This window comes from Macaca mulatta, chromosome 15 (assembly GCF_049350105.2).
Source record: "Macaca mulatta isolate MMU2019108-1 chromosome 15, T2T-MMU8v2.0, whole genome shotgun sequence".
In the NCBI taxonomy this organism is placed as follows: domain Eukaryota; kingdom Metazoa; phylum Chordata; class Mammalia; order Primates; family Cercopithecidae; genus Macaca; species Macaca mulatta.
In genome coordinates this window covers 109,250,666-109,270,722 of record NC_133420.1, presented here as the reverse complement: position 1 = coordinate 109,270,722, position 20,057 = coordinate 109,250,666, and the positions used below count along the sequence as shown (strand labels likewise).

The 20,057-nt window shown below is 46.9% G+C and overlaps 1 protein-coding gene across 2 annotated transcripts in view; it reads right to left on the bottom strand.

Annotated features, from left to right (window-relative positions):
- The window catches only part of PSAT1 (phosphoserine aminotransferase 1), a 32,918-nt gene extending 14,512 nt beyond the window's left edge, over positions 1 to 18,406 (bottom strand). The window contains exons 1-6 of one of the 2 annotated variants that reach the window (XM_001101767.5): positions 18,261 to 18,406; positions 14,861 to 14,921; positions 13,508 to 13,577; positions 10,592 to 10,797; positions 9,059 to 9,231; positions 6,982 to 7,151 (exon numbers count right to left, since the gene is read on the bottom strand). In XM_001101767.5, the coding sequence (XP_001101767.3) occupies positions 6,982 to 7,151; positions 9,059 to 9,231; positions 10,592 to 10,797; positions 13,508 to 13,577; positions 14,861 to 14,921; positions 18,261 to 18,320 (740 nt within the window). In that variant the 5' untranslated portion in view covers positions 18,321 to 18,406. Of the gene's footprint in view, positions 1 to 6,981; positions 7,152 to 9,058; positions 9,232 to 10,591; positions 10,798 to 13,507; positions 13,578 to 14,860; positions 14,922 to 16,904; positions 18,071 to 18,260 lie in introns of those variants that run through there. The other variant, XM_028835269.2, reaches the window with a different exon arrangement.
- Positions 18,407 to 20,057: the final 1,651 nt, after the last annotated feature.

Genomic DNA, 20,057 nt, shown 5'->3' with positions numbered 1-20,057 from the left:
CATGTTGGCAAAAGCCAACACCGGGCTGCCCAGAGGGGCCTTAGGCAGGGAGCAGACAGCATCCACAAACATCCAACAACCTCTCCTGAAGCTTCCCCAGCCTACCTCCCCACAGCCCTGGGAAGAAAGAGCAGGAGTGGCTGCTGGCAGAAAGGGAAGGCAGAGAGGAAGAGAAAACAGCGCCTGAGAAATCCACAGCCTCAGCGCTAGCTCTCTGGCTAAACGTCCAAGAAGTCAGAGGGACAAAAGAGAAAGAAGAGAGAAAATAAGAGAAGGGAATGAGTACTTCCTGAAGTCTACTGTGGCCTCAGCCTATTTTCATTGATCACAATAATCCTCCAGTTAGAGACACCATCATCCCATTTTCCGGATGAGGAAACTGAGGCTCAGAGAGCTTAACTTGGCCTCAACTCATCTGGCGAGCAGCTTAAAGCCAGGACTCCAACTCCAGGCTGTCTGACTCCAAGAGTGCAAGCTCTTTCCACAAGTATCCAGGCCCTCTGCTTTGCCAGGGGCTGCAGGGCCCCAGCCGCTAGCTCCCCTGCAAGTGGGACTGCAGGGCTATCACCACGCACCAGTCACAGTGGCCAAGTCCAGCACACAGCACACATGCATGTGGGTGTGCATTCCCGACACGAGGCCGCCCAGCCCTCTCTGTTCAGCAGATGCTCTACAATTCCCACTTCACTTCCAACTGCTCCTCTCCCACACCTGCAGCCTGCTCACCCCCTACCTCCACACAGAAGCACAGAAACACACCCTGCCATGTGACTGAATCCAAGCAGCGTCACCCTGTGCCACGTCACCAACAATACTTTCAGGTGACCAAGCTTCGCTTTTGCCTGCAGCTCTGTGTTATCCCAGGGTTTCAGAGCTGACATGCTGCACTGTGGATTTGGTTTCTCTAATCCAAAGTGCAGCAAGGGCCCACGTCAGGTTCACCGTCCTAGCCAGACCTCAGTACTGACGCCTGAACCCCTAGCTGGCTGCTGCGCTCACACTCGCCGCCCATGCTCTCTGGCTTTCTTAATGAATCTGAGCAGGCAAGTCTAGCAGAAAGCTCACCCACTTTTAGGGGCTGCCTGGAGCCAGTACCCGTAACCTGGCTCTATGAAGCCTCAACAAGAGGCAGACAATTCAGAAGCAAGCAGGCTGCCCTGAAGACTGAAGACATCCCTGGGGTAGGAGGTCCTGCCCTCTTCTCCCACCCAGTCCTCTGCACAGCACTGATGTCTAGCCCCTGTGACTCTACTTAACACAAGACCTTTGTGGCTTCCAGTTCTTTATTAACCCATGTTCAACTCCCATACAATCTAAAATCTTGAAAATACAAGGGCTCTAAAATGCTTATACAGGCCAGGCATGGTGGCTCAAGCCTGTAATCCCAGCACTTTGGGAGGCTGAGACGGGCGGATCACGAGGTCAGGAGATCGAGACCATCCTGGCTAACATGGTGAAACCCCGTCTCTACTAAAAAAAAAATACAAAAAACTAGCCGGGCAAGGTGGTGGGCGCCTGTAGTCCCAGCTACTTGGGAGGCTGAGGCAGGAGAATGGCGTAAACCCGGGAGGCAGAGCTTGCAGTGAGCTCAGATCTGGCCACTGCACTCCAGCCTGGGCGACAGAGCAAGACTCCATCTCAAAAAATAAATAAATAAAATAAAATAAAATAAAATAAAATAAAATAAAATGCTTATGCAGCTTACAGCATGGTCTCAATTCTTCTCACTACCAGTGTGACATATTTAACAGATTTATGCCTTCATTTCTAAAATGCCACCTGTAAATACACAGGATAGGGTTCCTAACTCTGCCTATTAAATGATTAAATAAATCGAGGTATGTCCATTCTACAGGACACCATATATATTTTAAAACAAAAAAAGGGCCAGGTGTGGTGGCTCATGCCTGTAATCCCAACACTTTGGGAGGTCAGTGTGGGAAAATAGCTTGAGGCCAGGAGTTTGAGACCAGCCTGGACAACATATTGAGACCCCGTCACCATAAGTTTTTTTTTTAATGTAGCCAGGCATGGTGGCACTTGCCTGTAGTCCTAGCTACTCAGGAGGCTGAGGTGGGAGGATCACTTGAGCCCAGGAGTTTGTGGTTATGAGAGCTATGATCACACTGCTGCACTCCAGCCTGGGCACCAGAGCAAGGCCCTGTCTCTAACAAAAATAAAATTTTAAAGTAAAAAATAAAAATAGGCATTTCAGCTGACATAGCAGAATGCCAATGTCTATTGTGGAGTGGAAAAATAGAATTCACAGAACAATTTGTATGGTAAAGTTCAAGTTCCATTTGCATGATTAAATATATGACTGCATATTTGCATATGCCCAGTTAAGGGTCTGTTAGGATGCAAAGCAAGCAGTGAATAGTGGCTACCCTGATGACTCTGCCCACTTGCAATTCTTTGCTGAGAGTATGTTACTGTTTGTTTGTTTGTTTGTTTGTTTTTTGAGGCGGAGTTTTGTTGTCACCGGGGCCGGAGTGCAGTGACACGATCTCGGCTCACACAACCTCCGCCTACCAGGTTCAAGCGATTCTCCTGCCTCAGCCTCCAGAATAGCTAGGACTACAGATGCACACCACCACCCCTGGCTAATTTTTGTATTTTTAGTAGAGACAGGGTTTCACCATGTTGGCCAGGCTGGTCTCAAACTCCTGACCTCAGGTAATCTGCCCACCTCAGCCTCCTAAAGTGCTGGGATTACAGGCATGAGCCACTGCACCCAGCCTAAGAGTATGTTACTGTTATAAATTTTTTTAAGCAATACGAAATAGTCCCTGTGCACCAGGGCTTAGAAAAGGACACCAGAAAGTCCCCCGGAAAACTCTCCCTGGCTGTTCTAAGACTCCAGCTCTGCAGATGAGCTTCTGAAGTTGATGTTATGGCACAGTTTTCTCAGGATTCAGTGAATGTAACCACTGAGTTGAGCACTTTTCCCAGAGGAAAGCTCCCAAAGCTGTCTCCACTACACACCCCACTGTGGATTCCAGGATTCCAGGTGTCTCCATCCCACTAGGAGAAGGTAATCTGGGACCAGTGAAGTCCTCCAAACAGGCTCACAGACTTAATTTGCATGCTCCCATTCTTTTATTTATTTATTATTATTATTTTTGAGATGGAGTTTTGCTCTTGTTGCCCAGGCTGGAGTGCGATGGCACAATCTCAGCTCACCGCGACTTCTGCCTCCTGGATTCAAGCTATTCTCCTGCCTCAGCGTCCTGAGTAGCTTGGATTACAGGCATGTGCCACCACGCCTGGCTAATTTTTGTATTTTTAGTAGAGACGGGGTTTGTCCATGTTGGTCAGGGTGATCTTGAACTCCCGATCTCAGGTGATCCACCTGCCTCGGCTTCCCAAAGTGCTGGGATTACAGAGGTGAGCCACTGCGCCTGGCTTGTTCCCATTCTTTTAAGAGGTGGCCTAAAATTAATGGTCTATTTGTTTTGTATTTTTATTAGTTACTTCACCTCATATTGCAGCTAAAACAAATGTACGCTTGTGTATTCAATTAGTCATGGTAAGTAAAAAGTATTTTGTGTGGTCAGCAGGGAAGTTTAGGGATCTTTTCTTCTATCCACTAATTGGGGTTAGTGTGTTCTACTGAAGGGTTAAAGAGAACACCAGCGTGTTCTTTATTCCACTCCAGTTCATCGCTCAGGGCTACAGAGCAACGATTTGAAGGCAGTTTTATCCAGCACAATTAAATCAAAGTTCCCAGGGCCTATGGTCATTAGACTCAAGGGGGGGGGGGGGAAACATGGCTTCTTTTCAAAAGTAAGGCCGTTTCAAGAACTCTACTATGTGATACAAAGTTCTGAAGGGTTCCAGGTACCCCATCAGCCTCACATCACGGACTGAGGAGGGCATTTTGCACACATCTTGATGTCTCCATTTGTAGCTTGTTCTCATTGGGTGAGCTAGGATTTTCTAACTTGCATGTTTTTTTGTTTGTTTGTTTTGTTGTTGTTGTTTTGAGATGGAGTCTCGCTCTGTCACCCAGGCTGGAGGGCAGTGGCATGATCTCGGTTCACTGCAACCTCTGCCTCCCGGGTTCAAGGGATTCTCCTGCCTTAGCCTCCTGAGTAGCTGGGACTACAGGTGCCTGTCACCATGCCCAGCTAATTTTTGTATTTTTGGTAGAGACGGGGTTTCACCATGTTGTTCCAGCTGGTCTCGAACTCCTGACCTCATGATCCACCCACCTCGGCCTCCCAAAGTGCTGGGATTACAGGCATGAGCCACCGTGCCCGGCCTAACCTTGCATTTTTAAGTACTGCAAATGAACTCCATTTAAAGTCATGGATTTACGGTTAATCTTCAAACATACAGAATTAGACAGAATATTTTTTTTTTTCTTATGGGGTAAAAAGAAAGAAAGCAACTTCCAGGGAGTATCTTGGAGTCAGAATCCATTACTTAAGTATCTTTTATCTTCTCTATTTACAAATTCTCATCATATTATTAACAATCCTGACTGGCCCTGAGATGGTCTCAATGATCACTGTTCTGATCTGTCTAGGGGAGAAACTCGGCCCCTTTTCTGCCCTTGTTTCTGCCTCTGTCCTTCCTCCGGCAGGAAAGCTCTGGAAAGGGAGTTCCTCCCCTCCCCCTACCCCGCATCCCCACCCACAGTGGGCCAGAGGAGCCCAACCACTGGTCAAGCACAGGGGGCGGTAGGGGAGTCACCATATGAGAAACTCTCTTCCAGGACAACTTTCTGTGTCTCCAGGTCTGACTCCAGCCATCTTCAACTCCCATTAGAAAGACTGGCCTGCTTTCCCACTGTTCCCACTAATGGTTTCTCCCCCTAATATTAACAAACAGCATGTGCTAATGTGCTCATTCCTTTCTTTTTTTTTTTTTTTTGAGACGGAGTCTCACTCTGTTGCCCAGGCTGGAGTGCAGTGGCGCGATCTCGGCTCACTGCAAGCTCCACCTCCCGGGTTCACGCCATTCTCCTGCCTCAGCCTCCCGAGTAGCTGGGACTACAGGCGCCCACCACCACAGCTGGCTAACTTTTTGTATCTTTTAGTAGAGATGGGGTTTTACCGTGTTAGCCAGAATGGTCTGGATCTCCTGACCTCATGATCCACCTGCCTCGGTTTCCCAAAGTGCTGGGATTACAGGCGTGAGCCACCGCGCCCAGCCATGTTCATTCCTTTTTTAAAAAATGCTCTTCAAGGTAACCCTTGGAGAAGGTACCACGGGGTGACTGTCTGCCCTGCCCCAAGCTGTACCCTGATCACAACTTGCTGGCCTACAGGCTGTGGGACAGTTCAGGGACAGCACTCTTTCCCTGCCCCCTCCCACCTTCTCACTTCTGAAATGGGTGATGGTTTGGGCTCCTCTGAAAGCCTCCTCTAGCTGCAAGGCAGGCCCTGGCCCCATCTCTAAACAAGTAAGGACGGCCTCCTCTCCCTCCACCTGCCATGTGCAGCCTGGCACCTCGGCCCCTTCTCCAGGAGGCCAGCACTTGAGGTTCCCAACTGCACCTCAAGTGCCCGCCCAGTTCTTGTGTCCCAGTTGGCCATATATATATATGTATATATATACACACACACATGCATATAAATAAATGTGTGTATATATATAAATAAAATATATGTATATCCCAACTCATTTAATCTTCACAGCAACCCAATGAAAGGGGTACTATTATTACTTCTGGAACCTACTACACAGACATGTTAAGTGACTTGCCTAAGGTCACACAGCTAGTAAATACTAGACTCTCTTAGGCAATTGTAAATCTTAAGAGTCATGAAGATTGTCTCAAAATACCCAAGTTTGGGAGTTACAGGATCCTGAGGCAGGGCAACCTTGCTCTCCCTGAAGTGCCGCAACGCAGCCCCCACTCAGCGAATGAGAGCCAGGCTAAGAGGATCCCTCCAGATTAGGCTGAAAAATAGAAAGATGTTGGCCAGGCACGGTGGTGCACGCCTGTAATCCCAATGGTTTAGGAGGTCAAAGCCAGCGGATCACCTGAGGTCAGGAGTTCAAGAGCAGCCTGGCCAACATGGTGAAACCCCGTCTCTACTAAAAGTACAAAAATTAGCTTGGCGTGGTGGCATGCACCTGTAATCCCAGCTACTCGGGAGGCTGAGGCAGGAGAATCGCTTGAACCTGGGAGGCAGAGGTTGCAGTGAGCCGAGATCACGCCACTGCACTCCAGCCTGGCGACAGAGCGAGACTCCATCTCAAAAAAAAACAAAAACAAAAATCCCTGAAAGGTATTTAAGCCAGTATGTTCTCTGTCAGGCAGCCAGCTTCCCGCAGGCCCAGCAGAGAAAGAAATGAAAGCAGGGGAGGCACAGCCTTTGAAAATTCTTCTCCAAAGCTGCACTGGCTGTTTGAGATGCAGGCCACAGCACCTCATGTATAGAGAGCTTTTGGGTTAACGGTGAACCACCAGGTCCTGGATTACCAAGACCAAACAAAAACCAACATCCCCAAAAAAGAGCAAGAGGAAAAGCTGATCAAATAGTAAAGAGGGGGTACAGAGGGAGAGGTGAGCTGGGCAGAGAATCTGATAAGATATCTGGGGCATTTGGTCACCGGCTCCTGGAATCATGCTTTACTTTATTTTACTTATTTATTTAGAGATGGAGTCTCCCTCTGTCACCCAGGCTGGAGTGCAATGGTGCCATGTCGGCTCACCGCAACCTGTGCCTCCCCAGCTCAAGCGATTCTCCTGCCTCAGCCTCCTGAGTAGCTGGGATTATAGGTGTGTGCTACCACGCCTGGATAATTTTGTATTTTTGGTAGAAACAGGGTTTCACCATGTTGGTCAGGCTGGTCTCTAGCTCCTGACCTCAAGTGGTCCACCCGTCTCGGCCTCCCAAATTGCTAGGATTACAGGCGTGAGCCACCCCGCCCAGCCTTACATGCTTTACTTTAAAATACAACCTCTGCTTTGATGAAAAATAGTGAGACCCTCCCCGGGTCCACAAGACTGACTCCCAGAGTTACCTGAAACATGGAGGCGTGTTGTACAAGGAGCTGTTTCCAGCCTGCACCTTGTATTCCAGGACCGAAGGGCACTCTCGGAGGGCAAACCCCAGCAGGTCATCACGGACAATCACCACGGTGACCCCAGCAGAGCCAACATTCTTCTGGGCACCAGCAAAAATCACACCAAACTTAAAAAGAGAAAGACATGCTGTTTAAGAAGGATTTGGCCATTTTTCATACATGTATGCAAACCTCCCAACTCTTCCCAAAGCACAATTTCTTTAAGGAAATGACTGTATGCTGTGTAGGGAGGAGTTGATGCTCTAAAGCAATCTCCATCTGGGTGGCAAACCCATACTCAGGGTTCCAAAGCCTGAGGATGATCTGTCGGTCTGGTCCTCCCCTGGATGGGGCTAACCCAAGCCCACCACTGCAAGGTCCTGGCACATACTCACATTTGCTCTGCATACCTCCTTTCTACCCCCAAATCAGTCTTTAAAGTGGGGCCTCTAACCCTCCCTAGTAACCAAGAGAAGAAACAGATTTTTTTTTTTTTTTTGAGACAGAGTCTTGCTCTGGCACCCAGGCTGGAGTGCAGTGGCACGATCTCAGCTCACTGCAACCTCCACCTCCCGGGTTCAAGCGATTCTCCTGCCTCAGCCTGCCAAGTAGCTGGGATTACAGCATGTGCCACCATGCCCAGCGAATTTTTGTATTTTTAGTAGAGACAGGGTTTTACCACATTGGTCAGGGTGGTCTTGAACTCCTGATCTCGTGATCCACCCTCCTCTGTCTCTCAAATTGTTGGGATTACAGGCGTGAGCCACCGCGCCTGGCTGAAACAGATTTTTTAATCTATTTACATCTGTATAAAAGGACAGTCAGAAGGTGCTGAGAAAGGGACAAGGGACTGCTATGACAAAGAGAAGGGATGGGACAAGCTGCCTGAGGGAGAAGAAATTATAGAAAACAGATGTTTAAAGGTACTTTAGGTCATTCTGTTGTGCAAGATACAAAACCCACTCCCATGACTCTCTCCATGAAACCTTTAGGAAAAATGAGCGTCGGCAGGAAGTTGGGGGTGGGGGAAAGTAATTTATAGTTATTTAAAATTGCCAGTGCCTGGCGATAATGAAAAGCAGACCATAAACCAAATATAGTATATCTAAACAATTATTATTCAGCCTTAAAAAAGAAAGGAAGTTCTGACACACACTACAACATGGATGAACCTTGAAGACATTCTGCTAAGTGCAATAAGCCAGACACAAAAGGACAAATAGTACATGATTCACTTCTAGGAGGTACCTACAGTAGTCAAATTTACAGAGACAGAAACTAGAATGGAGGCTGCCAGGGGCTGGAGGGCAGGGAGAGAGGGGGTTAGTGTTTAACGTATAGACTTTCATTTGGTAAGATATGAAAGTTCTGGAGACGGATGGTGGTGATGTCTGCACAACAATGTGAATGCTCTTACTGCCACTGAACCGTACACTTAAAAATGGTTAAGATGGTACATTTTATATTAAATGGTAAAATTTATTATAAGTATATATTTTCCCAAGTAAAAAGGCAGAATACCACTCAGTCAGTTCAACGGTTGTTCTTAGATTCTTTACCCGCATCGCCCCCTCGGGCATGTACCTAGAGCACGGGTCCCACTGCCCTGCCTTGGTGAGCCACTCAGAAAACGGTATCCTGTTGACGCTTCTGGAGGTGGGTACCGGGCAAGGGGAAGCTCTCTCACACAGGTCCCCTGGGCTCGGGATAATCTGCATCTGCTCTTGAAGACAAGTCACTCCCCGTCTGTTGACCAAACAAGTTTCTAAGAACCACTCTCAAAAGCAGGTAGTTCCCCAAGGACTCAAGTGGGATCCTGTGAGGCAATCATCATCATGAGGCTGGGAACAGCAGGCCTCAGGCACTGCAACAGCTGGGGATTCACACCTGGCAGCCTGCTCACTGGCAGCTGCCCCTAGCTCAGGGGTTCTGCAGGCCCCAAACACCCATGGTTCTTCCCGCTGTTGTGTATATTAAAATGTCCCTGCAGAAACCGAGTCAGTGCGTTCCCCCGACCCTGCCTTTTATACTCTACCTTGGAAACATCCACTGGCTTGGACAGGAAGTTTGAGGACATGTCACAAACCAGTACTGCTCCCTTGACATCGGGTATAAAGTCAAACTCCACACCATGCACTGTCTCATTTGCACAATAATACACATAGGAGGCATCCGGGTTGAGGTTCCAGGTGCTTGGATCTGGAATTTCTATCATAGAAGACAAGTTTGAGACTTTGCACTTTTCACTCTCCTCTTTTCTTACACAGATGGGAGTCAACCGGGAGACTGACAGGCCTCCCCTAGCAGGGAAAGATCAACTGACTTCAAAGCACTGCACAAGTGAAAGCACCCTCCCAGCCTCATCTTTTGTTACCATCGTCACCAACATCCTGAGAGGACGAGCGATCCAACCTTTTGACTTTTACTGGGAACAAATCATCTTCAAAAATGGCATGGAAGGGTGGGCATGGTAGTATGTGCCTATAGTCCCGGCTACTTAGGAGGCTAAGGCAGGAGGATCACTTGAGCCCAGGAGCTGCAGGCTACAGTGTGCTATGACCATGCCTGTGAAGAGCCACTATACTCCAACCTGGGCAACATACAAAGACTGTGTCTCAGCAAAATAAAGTAAATTTTTTCAAAAGGCCTGGGAGATATCTGAGTTTTTACTTGTCACCCAGTATCCATCTACCCTACATCCATTGATGGACTAGTAGCTTCTTATCGGGACCCCAGCCCTCACCCGCTCTCAGCCCATGTAGTTCCAGGGGAGCCAGTGAAACCCACAGCCCAGAGGTAGAATACAACTCAGGCACGGCCACAGGGACTGATTCAGAATGGGGCACAGGAGACATGAGACTGTTACTGGCAATGCTCTGCAAAGGCATTGAAACTTGGGAGAATATAAGGTCAGGAGCAGCTGCAGCCACCTTTCAAGAAAGTGACAGCTTTTTCTGCCTGTGGAGCCACCAGGTCCTGGAGACATTGTTGGGGCCCCTGATCAGGCCACATCTAAAGCCAAACCAGCCCCTGGACTTTTTCAGCTAATTAGCTGAAAAGCTACTACTAACTACTCACTGGCTTCTGCAATAAGAGTATGCATAGGCCAGGCGCAGTGGCTCACGCCTGTAATCCCAGCACTTTGGGAGGCTGAGGCAGGCGGATCACCTGAGGTCAGGAGTTCAAGAGCAGCCTGGCCAACATGGTTAAACTCCGTCTATACTAAAAATACAAAAATTAGCCAGGCATGGTGGCGGGCACCTGTAATTCCAGGTACTCGGGAGGCTGAGGCAGGAGAATTGCCTGAACCTGGGAGGCAGAGGTTGCAGTGAGCTGAGATTATGCCACTGCACTCTAGCCTGGGTGACAGAGCAAAACTCTGTCTAGAAAAAAAAATAAAGTAAGAGTATGCATAGGCTCTAGTTTTAGCTAGTACAGCCACCCAATCTAAATGGGAATGAACTAACAACTGACAAGGGCAGAAAAGAACTGAAAACTACAGATTGCCCTGGGTTGGGGTAACCCACCAGTCAGCATTTCACCACCCAGCTCAGCTCCCAGAACTTACTTGTATAACTCCCAAGTTTAGGGTGAACGATATTTATAGTCCCAAACTTCTTGGCTTCTTCTGCGGCCTTAGCTGACCAAGCTCCCGTCACCACATAGTCCGCACATCTTCCTGCTTTCAAGCCAATCAGGTTTAAGGGGACAGCACCAAACTGGCCAGACCCACCTCCTTGCAAAAAAATCACCTTATAGTTGTCTGGAACGGCTCTGGGCAGAAGCACAGGTAACAGTAAATACATAAACTCATGTGGTCAAAGATTAAGAACAAGTGATGCTCTACCAAGTGCTTTACCTTGGGTGGATTTACTACAAGAAATATGGTAATGTTCCAATACTACTGTGTCTTCCCTAATTCACTCATTTATTTATGCAATCCTTGAACAACTATTTACTGGAGACTGTGTTGAAAGCCTAGGGTGACTGTTGGACCTGCAGGTCTTCCTCCTCTTCCTAGTGACAACAGCCTGATGTTCCTTTAGGAAATTACCCCTCTGCCACTCTCAGTCCACATGGTTCAACTGTGGTCAACCCTGGCTCAAGGGGATGAGCACCTGCCCCAGGCTGGCCAATGGAATTTGGTACTGAGACCTTTACTCAAACTTCTTGGTAAGGAAAGCTGTTTCTACTGAGGGAAAGAAGAAACTTGTAGGAGCTGATCCTGCAACCAGTGGTGGCCACGCAGTGAAGAGAACACATAAGAAAGCAGAGCCAGAAGATGTGGGAAAATCAGCTTCCTGCAATCATTTAGAAGCACCTAAATCCTCCTGCATTTATCTGTTAGGTGAGATAATACATTGCTTTTTTACTTAAGCCAGTGAGTTGGGGGTCCTGTAACTTACAACCAATAATCCTGTGCCATGCACCGTGCTATGAACTAGGTAGATGTTGGGCAGGAGGTTTTGATAATGTTTTAGGCCTGGCCATGAAATCATGTATCTATTACACATCAAAATAAAAAGCAAAATTCTTTGACTCCAGGATGAAAAATTAAGATAACGATGAGAATGGCTACAGGCAGTAGAAACAAGCCCAGCTCCAAAAGGACAAGGCCATGGAAACTGGACCCAAGCCTTTGAGTAAGGTCAGAGCCTGGGAATAGGTGTACAGAAGCCAGATGGCCAGGGAACAGAGCTCCAGCAAAGATATAGAGGTAAATTAATAAAGGGCAAGGCAACGTGGTAGGGTCTTGGGGAATGGGGTGGTAGGTGCGTAAATATCTTGTCCTGAAAGATGCATGACCTACATTCAGGGCTTAGTAGGATAGCAAGCAACCAGCAGGTCTTAGGAGAGTCTAGCCACGAGGTTCTCAGCAGCTGGGAAGACTGATAACCCAAGACAGAGATCCAGGTTCACATTATTCAGATGCAGGGCGGTTAACAAGGCCAAGAATTAGATGGAAGGAAACCAGGCCGAGGTCTAGGTACAGGTGTACAAGGTAGGAACCAGGTTAGGAGAAGAAAAGATAGGCCCTTAAATTGAACTGGGACCCCAGTCAGAGGAAGTTCGTAGCCATGTGGTCAAATGCCATCTCTCTTCAGGCTAATGTTCCAAATACCCACTCCATGAAGGACAGGATTGTCCTATGAATGTGACATGATACTCAGCAGGCCAACAGATGGGAGAGGCCAAGCAGATGGCTACCAGCTCTGAACATTCACACTGCAATCAGCGTCTGCTCCTCCTCACAGAAATCCCACCCAGCCTGCCCTATCTGAATCTCTTTATCAAGCAATTTGAAAACTTGAAATAATCAGCATAATTCAAATTTTGTTAATGTAATAATGCAAGAATGGGTCCTAACATATTAGTGATTATCCCTGATTAGCTGGGGTTAAAGTTATTCCAGTTGAGTTGTGAGCTACAATGTTTTTCCTAAACTTTCATTATTTTTGTGAACAGGAAAAAAAAATGGTATGCTTTCAAACTTGCTATATTTGTGGGTTTATGTGAACATGTTTATATAATATATAAAAATCTCTCCTTTAAATAGCAATCTATTTAAGAATAAGGTGTCCTCTGGATAGGAAAGGCAGTGCAGCTAACCCAGGGAGATTTCGTCTAAGCAGCAGTTCCTAGAGTTCAGAACTCTTACAATTAAAATTAAAGTTAAAAATAAAAGTTAAAAAGAAAGTCTCTCCGGAGATTCTGATTCGGCAGGACTAAGTGGTGCCCATCACTTGATTTATTTATTTATTTATTTATTTATTTTTTTGAGATGGAGTCTTGTTTTGTCACCTAAGCTGGAGGGCAGTGACGCGGTCTCAGCTCACTGCAACCTCCGCCTCCCTGGTTCAAGCAATTCTCCTGCCTCAGCCTCCTGAATAGCTGGGATTACACGTGTGTGCCACCATGCCCAGCTAGTTTTTTTTTTTTTTTTAGTAGATGGGGTTTCACCGTGGTAGCCAGGATGGTCTTGGTCTCCTGACCTCGTGATCCACCCGCCTCAGCCTCCCAAAGTGCTGGGATTACAGGCGTGAGCCACTGTGCCTGGCCCCACTTGAATTTTTTAATACTCCACCCTAACCAGGTGACTCTGACAGATGGTATGAAACTCAAACTTTGAGAACAACTGAACTAGTTTATAGTCAATTATGCTGACAAAGATGACCATTTCTTCGTCATTTTTATCTCTTTCATGCCAGTTTAACTGCCACAGTGCTGAAAAATCTTTCCTAGATACAGTGACTTCAAATCTTTGGAAATATCACATAAAATAAAAACAAAAACATACAAACACAGGATGGGGAACAAGTAAAAAGCATTATGTACTAATAGTGAGTTGGAGAGAATCTTAAAAGGATTATTTTAAATTGTGAAATATTCTGTACAAACAATAGAGTGTAGAAGATAATGGAAGACATCCGGGTTTAGGAAGTATCTAACAAAAGTAACAGAATTTGGTCTTTTTTAAACTTACAGCAATTCCCGCACAAGAGTCTCTGTATTGTTAATAATCTTGGCAAAATCTGATGACCTGTGACTCATTTCTGTGAAAGGAAAGATAAACAACAACAAAAATGCCAGTTTAAAACCAAGTGAACAGAAATACCTATGATATTTGCAAGTAAACAACAATACCGGGAAATTTCAGTTATTCTGCATTCAAATTGTGGGCCAAGGCTCACTTAGTTTAGGGGACCATCCACACTGATTTTCAAATTGCAAACATTTAGCTTCATCGTCATGGCAGAAGGATTTTTCAAGTGGTACATTCATTGAGCAAGCTATTTGTTAATTCATCACTCCATGATGCTGTCTGTGATTCTTCTTACAATCTCTTTCTCACAAACAGGAATCCACGTCCAACAGTTGCCCTTTAGGTCTAGAGCACAAAACTCCACGCTGTGATCTCACTTCACAGAAATCTAAGTATATGTCCCAAACCAACAGGAACAAAATTTAACAGAAATAAGCAATACAGTTAACCCTATGGTCTCTTAATACCATGCAGTCTTCAGAACTACCAAAAATAAAAGAAAATAAGTTTTGGAATGCGGAAGTCCTCTTCCCCAAAAATATAGGGGAAACTTAATAAGATTATCAATGTGCGAGGTCCTCATAAAAGGCTTGTGTACTTTTAAACTTTAATGAGGTTGTATTTAAGTACAATAAAAACTGTAAATTGAATGTAAAGCAATATTATAAATGTTTGGAGGCAATATTATGCAAATATACAGTATCTTCTGATCCTAGATCCTATGATTTAGCAAAAACCAATTATGACAGGGTAAACTGAGATGTCAGAGCCTCTCACCAGCATTTATGCTATTTTCAAAATGGTTTCTATCAAACATGCAACCCAAGCTATTAAAGTTTAAAAATGTATCTATAAAGGCCTATAGGAAGACTCTATAGGCCCTGTAATTCTATATTTGATGCATTTAAATTAGTTCCCTTTGGGCCAGGGCTCAGTGGCTCAAGCCTGTAATTTCAAAACTTTGGGAGGCCAATGTGGGAGAATTGCTTGAGGCCATGAGTTTGAGATCAGCCTGGGCCACAAAGTGAGATCCCATCTCATGGGATCTTTAAAAAATATCTTAAACATTTTTTAAAAATTAGCCCGGTATGGTGACATGTACCTATAGTCCTAGCTACTCAGGAAGCTGAGGCAGGAGGGTCACTTGAGCCCAGGAGTTGAAGGCTGCAGTGAACTATGATCACGCCATTGTACTCCAGCCTGGGTGACAGAGGAGGACTATGCCTCTTAAAAAAAAAAAAAAAAGTTTCCTTTGAAACCTGGACATTCACATAATTCAAAAGTAAATCTTACCAAGAACACTAATGCCAATTCCTTTGTAGTCTAATAACTCCTTTTGCATCTCTAACAACACCTAGAAAAAAAAAAGGAAAATAAGGTTATTTCAATATGCTCTACACGGCTTTCCCTCCACACATACAAACTTGAGAAGGGGACGAGGAAGGGTCTACAGGGAGGTCCCCAGGCATCCATCCCCACCCACAGCCAGTCCCCTTCCTCCCCATGTCCACAAAGCCAGCGATGATGCAACTTACACACAAGGTAAGCATGAAATTAGGCAATGTGACTGATGTTGATACACTTTTTCCAAAGTCCTGAATTTACCAATCCCCTAGATAATGTCCCCTTCGCAAATCTCATTCACCACTCTCCTAAAGCTAAAGTACAGAATGCATAAAGTTCTGGGTTAAAGGGACAACAATAAAAACAATTATGTCCAGATTATACAGGTAACTCAATTTTCCGATGTCTTTTGGTCTAAGGTGCTAGACTGGGAAGCGTGGGGTAGGCAGGAAGAAGGAAGAGCCTGCTGTGAATAAGATTTGTCCCAGGGTGCTGCAACAAGACTGGCACAATGTTGATAGTCATTGAGTCTCAGAGATGAGTCCTTGGAGGTTCATTACACTACTTTTATCTTTGTGTATGTGAGGAATCCCATAATAAAAAATAAAGAGAAAAAGAAAAGCTTTAAAAATGAACATAAAATAAGTGCAAAAGCAACCAGACAGAGAAGGTCTACAAATAGGAGGCACTTTTTTTTTAAGATGCTTGCTAAAGAGGGCATCATTAAAACACAGCTATAACTTAAACTGGATTGCAACTTGACTCAAAAAACAGTATTTTAACAATAAAGAATTAGACAAGGCCGGGCGTGGTGGCTCACACCTGTAATCCTAGCCCTTTGGGAGGCCAAGGCGGGCAGATCACGAGGTCAAGAGATTGAGACCATCCTGGCCAACATGGTGAAACCCCGTCTCTACTAAAAATACAAAAATTAGCTGGGCATGGTGGTGGGCGCATGTAATCCCAGCTACTACTGAGGCAGAAGAATCGCTGGAACCTGGGAGGTGGAGGTTTCAGTGAGCTGAGATCACGCCACTGCACTCCAGCCTCATGACACAGCGAGACTCTGTCTCCAAAAAAAAAAAAAAAAGAGTTAGATTTAAAAAAAGACTGCCTTGACGACTGGGTCTAAGAATGTGTTATTGTTTTCTGAAATGCTGGATGCTTGTTAACACTAGCTGATCAAATAAATCAGAGTGAATCTTTTCTCTTAGTAAAGAGAAACATTCATCTGTGAATAATCTCTGAACTTGCTCTGAGGCTGTATCTTTCTTATAGACAGCATTCGTTGACAATAGTTCTATAAAAGTTTATAACCAAAATAATTACAAAGAGTTTTAAAGACTCCTACTCAAAAATTACACCTTCCTAATCCAATCGTTGCTTTGTTTTTTTTTTTCCCAGTTGAAGAATGCATTGCTCTTGTGGATCACAACCAATTTTTCTTTTGCTGTTGTTAAGAGACAGGGTTTTGCTCTGTCACCCAGCCTGGAATGCAGTGGGACAATCACAGTTCACTACAGCCTCAAACTCCTGGGCTCAAGAGATCCTCCCACCTTAGCCTCCTGAGTTGCTTGGATTACAGGCGTGTGCCACCACACTCAGCTCACGACTAACTTTTTTAATGAAACAGAACAGACTAGAGCAGAATAGAATACAAAATAGTGTATGTCACAGGTAATTAGGCTACTCATCATCTCATAAGGCATTTATTTTTGTTACAATTCAATTTTGTGTATACTTTGTCATTTTGTAAGCACGTTTTTCACTGTAGTTTACAGTCAAAAAAGTTTGAAAGCTTCTCTAATCTTTGCAATTCAACTAAATCAAGGAAACACATAAAAAGCAACATCTGCCCGCCCTTGGCCCTCCTACCTCCCAGGTTACATGCAATCCAAGGACAAAAATCCTCCCAGAAAAATTAATAATAAATAATTGTATTACTGATGACAACTGCCATTACAATTATAGCAATAAATTAATAACGAATTACCTACGGAACAAATACTGGGAACACTCCAAAGCATGGGGGGGAGGGTTGAAGGAGGAGGCTACAGGAAACATTTCTACAGCTGGAGCAGGGAATCTCGCCTAAAATGAACTGTAATCACTGAGAAAAAATAAGCCCTGTCCTCTCAGCTACTGTGAGCGCTGCCCCTAGAAAAGCAAGACGTCCTTTCCCCTTTAAAATTGGATTCTCTGTTCTTACCACAACACAGAGGAGGCTCTGTCCCAGGGAGATTTCTACTCTGCTCAACAATTGATAATTGTAAAATACTTGGCTATGCCCCATGCTGCTCCAACATATTATCAGCTCTACCCTGGTTAGCAAAATAAAAATCTAACAGCAGCGGCAGCCGCCTGACAATGAGCTCAAGGCACATCAGAGACTTTGCCTTCTTCACTGCGGGTGGAGCTGGGGACGGTGGGTTTGGCGGGGGAGGGGAGGAGCCAGGCTGGGGCCTGGGAAGGCAGAGAGTGAGTTCCACTAGCAAGATCTGATTGTGGCCCGGGGGAGAATTCAATCATTCGGTTTACTCCAGAACCAAATGAACAGATAATTGGGTTAAGCAGCCCAAAGCCCACCAGAGTTCGAATACTCGAACGCCTTTAGGGGACAAGCATGTTAAAAAAAAGGAGAGGGGTGGGGAGAAAGGCTTTAGGAAAGGGTAGGTTCTATGGGGGACAAGGAGGGGAAAGTTGGACTGAAGGTTTTCAAATTTACATTTCTGAAAAGCAGTGCTCCTAAGTGCTGGCTAAAGCAAACACTGGTGTAGGGGGTAGGGGGGCACCCACACGCGGACCTTTAAGTTTGCAATCCCTTTCAGCTAAGGTGATCCACTGCAATACGCAAAACCTGTCATCGGTTCATTCCCATTCATCACTCATTCACACTATGTCCATTCATGCATCCGCTCGGGCATCACACTGCCCGGGCTCGCCGCACAGCTGCGCGAGGCGAACGCAGAGATCAGAGCTTTTTCTCTTCCGCCCCGCCCCAGCCCCCGGCCCGGCCCTGCCCGGGAGATGGCACAGCCCGGGAGTCTGCAGGTGCGCGGCACCGGCGGGGCAGCAGGCCCCGGCCAGCTGAGTCGTGCACTGCCTCGCAACAGCAGTCACGGCCAGGGGCAGCTGCACCGGCACGCCTCGCCGAGCTTCCTCACCAACTGCATTCTTGCCGAAGCCCGCCTGCCAGAGCTGCTGATCCCGCCGTGCATGCTGATGCAAAGCGCCTAGGCGACTCAAGGCGGGGAGCGAGAATCCGAGTGCCACACGCAGGGATGCAAACCCACCCGCGCGCGTGCTCCCGCCTGAACCTCACTCACGGCGCCCGCTCGCGGGGACTTACTGAGTGCGGCAGCTTGGCAGGACCAGGCCCAAAGTTGACCACCTGCCTTGGGGCGTCCATGGTGCGGCGGCTAGGGCGGCGAGTCAGCCAAGGAGGACCGAACGCGTGAACGGCTAGCGTTCACGACCGCCGCGGTGAGAGTCTGCAGCCGGCTCCGCACCCCTGCCCTGTTCCAGGGCCGAGTCGGCGCCCCATTGGCCCGCGCTGTCGCAGGCCCTGCGCTGATTGGTTCGCGCGAAGGAGCTCGCATCCCCATTGGTCGTGCTTCTGAACCGAGTCCGACAGTTGCTCCTCCTCGCGTTTACTGTTTCAACCCCCATTTTTGATCAATGCAAGGAGCGCGCGAGATTGCGCCAGCCAGCAGAGCCGGCTCGGCTGCGCGCCCGCCCGAGGATTGTGGGCGGCGGGAAGAGGCTGCCCCTGCCAACCTGCCTTCGCCCCTTGAGCCCTCAATCAGGCCTCAAGGGTTCAGTCCTCCAACCCCAAAGGACTCCAGCTCCTCTCTCTTGGCCGAGCAGATTTGTCGCCCCCATCCACCCACCTCTCCACCACCAGCCCCCAGTTTGGACTGTGATGTATTTGTTCCAGAACCAGAAGTCACTAATCTACCGAACTTTTCTAAGCACCCCCACGGGCGTCAGATACCCTAGTGAAGAGAGAGGACCCCCCAAGGTTGGAAGCGCAGGATGAAGAAGGGCCGGGGGTGGGTGGATAAGGTTCTTTGTATTTGCACGTGGGTCCCGAGTTCCTGCAGGATTAAAGAACAGAGGTGGCCAAGGACGCAGGGAGGAGCGATAGCCTGGGAAGCGTGGATGTCCGCCAGGCAAGCCCTTTAAAGTCGCTGATTCTCCATTTCCTCCTTTGTGAAACGAGTGAGCTGGAACCCTGCGACAGCTCTCAGGTTGCGCCCGCGCTGACAAGCTGTGAGTTGAGAAACGTGAGGAGATAACAACAAGAACGCGATACCCCTAGGGCGCTGCAGCCCAAACCAGAGGAAGGTGGCCCCTAGCCAGGCCAGGCGCACGGCCAGAGCTGCTCAAACTTTTCCACAGAAGTGACCTTCTCAAAAGAACTCCAGTGGAGACCCCATGGGGTTCAGAAACACAAAACCCTCCCCCTACCCTGCAAGAGAGAAGTTCCTTTGAAGTCTGGAATTTCATCATTTTTAAACTATGAATTTTGCATTCTGTGCCATAATTTAACCTAGTTTCTTCTAATGTAAAAATATTTTCCCAGTCTGAGTAAAATTGATGCGCCAGGAATATACACAGTGCAACTGCCCCGTTTAGAGAAGCCTTGTAATTGGTCAGGGCTTTGGCTTTTGTTTGCTTTTCCTGATGAGAATGTGGGCAGTATGGGGCTGAGAGCAGAGGCACTGCTCTGGATCTGGAATTGGAGCACAAAGTTTCCAGAAAAAGGCAAAATGAACAAGGCCCCTGCGTTTCTCAGCAACTTCATTAAGAAAACCGCAACAGTGAAGGGAGAATAAGTCTCGGCCCAGAAACTCAGGCATGCAAGAAGCGTCACATATCCATTCTTTTATGTAAATAACTCAGTTATTTTTACATTATATATTAGAAAATATTTTTACATTATATATTAGTAGCTGCCCCTAGCAGCTAATCTACTGGGGAGTAAGGGAGTCAGCCTTCATCCTTCCTGGAGTTAGTTCCTAACACCAGGGATTTACACAGTCCCATGTAGTGGGTTGGGAGAAGGGATGGCACATCCATTTGGTCCTCTGTTCCCAAAAAATATGGCTGAGTTGTTTCCACTGCCCAGGCTCATGTGGCTGCT